The sequence below is a fragment of the Populus euphratica genome, unplaced genomic scaffold (assembly GCF_000495115.2).
Source record: "Populus euphratica unplaced genomic scaffold, PopEup_1.0 scaffold899.1, whole genome shotgun sequence".
In the NCBI taxonomy this organism is placed as follows: Eukaryota; Viridiplantae; Streptophyta; class Magnoliopsida; order Malpighiales; family Salicaceae; genus Populus; species Populus euphratica.
Window position 1 is genome coordinate 463 of NW_011500738.1, and position 3,539 is coordinate 4,001.

General features: G+C 31.3%; 1 protein-coding gene across 1 annotated transcript; it reads right to left on the reverse strand.

Moving 5' to 3' along the window:
* Nucleotides 1-1,098: 1,098 nt before the first annotated feature.
* On the reverse strand, nt 1,099-2,563 carry LOC105116212 (NAC domain-containing protein 86-like). The gene is made up of 3 exons (XM_011013444.1): nt 2,012-2,563; nt 1,489-1,766; nt 1,099-1,351 (listed from the first exon to the last, which is right to left on the reverse strand). The coding sequence occupies exons 1-3, from the start codon at nt 2,190-2,192 to the stop codon at nt 1,295-1,297; spliced, it is 516 nt and encodes a 171-aa protein (XP_011011746.1). The 5' UTR covers nt 2,193-2,563; the 3' UTR covers nt 1,099-1,294.
* Between the last annotated feature and the right edge of the window lie 976 nt (nt 2,564-3,539).

The following is a 3,539-nucleotide window of genomic DNA, read 5'->3' on the forward strand; positions in this document are numbered from 1 at the left end:
CCAAAACTTGTTCGCCACTAGACATTTTGAGGTGTACAAAAGCGTATAGAGAGAGGAACAATGATTGTATAGTAATTGTAATAAGAATTAAGAGACTATCTAGTTAATAGATGACAGTATGATTTGTGGATGGTGGGGGTTGTAGCATATATATATAGAGAGAGAGAGGGAGACTGGAAGCTGAATCAAGTCCAATTTCTAGAACTTAATCCTGATGCTGCATTCCAGAAAGATGTTTTCCATTTCTTTAAGACTGCGCTGTTAACATGGATTCTACGAGGACAAGGGGAAATAAAAAGAGCATCGTTGTGATCTGAAAATCAGCACGGTATTCACATTTTAAAGGGACTAATATGTTAAGTTCTTAATTAAATTTGTAAAATTTTTGAAAGATTGATAAACTTAATTATGATTTATATACTATTTGTTTGCATGTCATTATAAGCGTAAAATAAATGTGATTAATTATATAAAAGTTAGGTTTTTTAATTATAAGCGTAAAATAAATGTGATTAATTATATATAAGTTAGGTTTTTTAAGATAAAATTTGTGTTGAGTCAAATTATAAACTTTTCTTAAAATATTAAATTAGCAATCTAAAAATAATTCCACGATATAAGGAAAATATCAACGAGAATATTATTTGGGAACACCAAAACGCCTAACTTTGGCTATCGGTGAAATAAAGGGAAATAAAATAAACAAGGCTTTTAGAAAACATTACCTTTTGTCTATGAAACAAGAATACATGAAACTGTTGAGGATAGTGAGCACATAACATGTATTAGAAGGTAAGTATTCGCTAAGCCCTTTTTACAGTACATAAAAGACTTATGTACAGGAGAGCTTTTGGGCTTCAAATCTAATTAGATTCTGTTTGAAGTTGAGAACATGTTACTGTTGATGTAAACAATCACCGAGAAATTTTAAATAATTAAAGTGAAGAGATGCTTTATCATAGAAGATATCAACCTATTCTGCAACAATTTCTCATAAGAACACTCGCTTGATTTCATCATAATTCAAATTTGAAAGTAGTTATATAAAAGCTCATGTATCCATAGTAATATATATATATATATATATATATATTAAACCCTGTGTACCATTTGGAATTTTAAACTTCATGAAAAAGTAAATGTAACTTAATATAAGGTCTGCGTGCAAAAAGTTAAAAAAGCACTCCTAGTTGCCACACTAGTAGCATCAAGAAGCTTATCCCTTCAACCTGCTTGCTGGACTGGAACTAAAAAAGACTTCTCTTGCACTTCGGAATTGACCTGACAACGCCATTTAGCGTTCAGGTGGTGGCCGCATTCGATAAATTTTGCATACAACAAGGTTTGTGATCTATAATATAAACATAAACAACACGAATCACTACTATTAGACAAAGTGTAATTTCTAAATAATTGAAAAATAAATAAACAAAAATTTTCAGATTTAATTAAGTCTCTTCACATGAAGCTAGTGAATTATCAAATTACCTTCTCTTGAGTGGTATGGTCAGCTTTGTCAACTGGAAAAAACTCAGGATTAACTCTAAATTCCTCTACCATCCATTCAGTTTCAGTTCCATTAGGAGGACTTCCTCGACAGAAAAACAGTGTCTTCACATGACCAACAATTTTACCCTCCCATGTGATCGGAGCTGCACCGTCAGGATCGATCTCATAGTAACCACCATCTACTACAGTAATGTCGTCGTCTTTACTCTTGGTGGAAAAGAAAAACCACTCGTTGTCCATCCCCATTCGAAATAAACCTAGAGGTCATTTACAAAAGTTAACTTCTGAACAAGAACTTGATTACAGAGACATAGAAAAAATGGAGGTGACCATTTTAGCAGTCGTGGCCAGTCTACAATCATTTTTGCCTTCAACATTATGTTGAAGCCTTGTATATATCTACTTTCAAACATGTAGGGTGCATAAACACAACAGCAGGGGGGGTTAAAACCAATTAATCATAAGACAAACAATTTTTTTAAAAAAAATAAGGAAAATTTACCCAAAGGGAGTTTATCTGGGCTTGATGCGTAAACATCAGTGGTAGGAATAATGTTACCAGGAAGTTGTTCACCTAGAATTTTCCTCTTCAAATAATATACAACAAGATCATCATCCGTGGGGCAAAACCTATAGCCAGCAACGACAGCAGGCACAGCCAAAACTTGTTCGCCACTAGACATTTTGAGGTGTACAAAAGCGTATAGAGAGAGGAACAATGATTGTAGAGTAATTGTAATAAGAATTAAGAGACTATCTAGTTAATAGATGACAGTATGATTTGTGGATGGTGGGGGTTGTAGCATATATATATAGAGAGAGAGAGGGAGACTGGAAGCTGAATCAAGTCCAATTTCTAGAACTTAATCCTGATGCTGCATTCCAGAAAGATGTTTTCCATTTCTTTAAGACTGCGCTGTTAACATGGATTCTACGAGGACAAGGGGAAATAAAAAGAGCATCGTTGTGATCTGAAAATCAGCACGGTATTCACATTTTAAAGGGACTAATTGCATGAGTCTCCAAATAGAGAAAGGATGAGCGGCGGAAATGTGAATTTTCCTGTCCAGGTTGTTGGACCAAGGCTAATGTAAGGGCCAGTCCCTTCTTATATTTTATATTTTTAGCTTTTTATTAATATTATTATAGTGGTTATTTTTTAAAATATTTTTATTTAAAAATATATTAAAATGATTTTTTTATATTTTAAAATTTATTTTTAATATCAGTACATCGCAACGATTCAAAATTAAAAAAAAAAATTAAAATAAAAATAAATAAATAAATTTTTAAAAACACTTTTTAAATATAAAAATGTACTCAAAATCTTTTGAGCTAGCCAATTATAGCTCAATATTTTAGGTTGGTACACTCAGTACTTCATAACAATATTGATAGGTGCATCAAATATGTTAGTGATATAGAGATTTTAAACGGGGTCAATATATACATTAAAAATATAGTTATGACTAGTAGAAAAGATTTAAGTCTATTTAAAAAGAGATTCCATCTTATCAAATAATAACTCTCAACTTGATTGTTAAATTAAATTTAAATTTTAACAAAATATTTTAAAAATCTCTTTCTATATTGTGGTTAGTTAGCTATATCGATTTACATTGGAAAGGCCTTCAAAAGATGTTATTTGATTTAGTTATGTTAATTTTCTTTTGAATTTTGGATTTTTTACCTTAATTTTGATTTTGATTTTTCTCTTATTTGTGTAGGGATTTTTATTTTCCTTTTTTATAAGAGTTGGTTTTGAACCTATTTAAAGATTGTAATCCTCTTTGGAGAGGAAGACAATTAGAGACAAAAACTATTCAGTAATATAGTTATATGGTATGTCAAAGACAATCTTTTTAGACCGGGATCCCAAGTTTACTTCAGAGTTGTGTCCTAGCACGCAACGTGCTTTGAAAACAAAGTTGAATCTGAGTGTTGTTTTTCATTCCTCGATGTATAGGTAATTTGAAAGAATAATTTATGCTCTATAAGATTTGTTAAGAGCATGTATACTAGAATTTGAT

Excerpts from the sequence above, each read along its gene's own strand:
- LOC105116212 (XM_011013444.1), bottom strand. The coding sequence starts at position 2,192 with ATGTCTAGTGGCGAACAAGTTTTGGCTGTGCCTGCTGTCGTTGCTGGC. Across the intron at positions 1,767-2,011 it reads CCCAGATAAACTCCCTTTGG|GTTTATTTCGAATGGGGATG; the intron begins GTAAATTTTCCT and ends AATGACCTCTAG. Across the intron at positions 1,352-1,488 it reads ACCATACCACTCAAGAGAAG|ATCACAAACCTTGTTGTATG; the intron begins GTAATTTGATAA and ends TTTATATTATAG.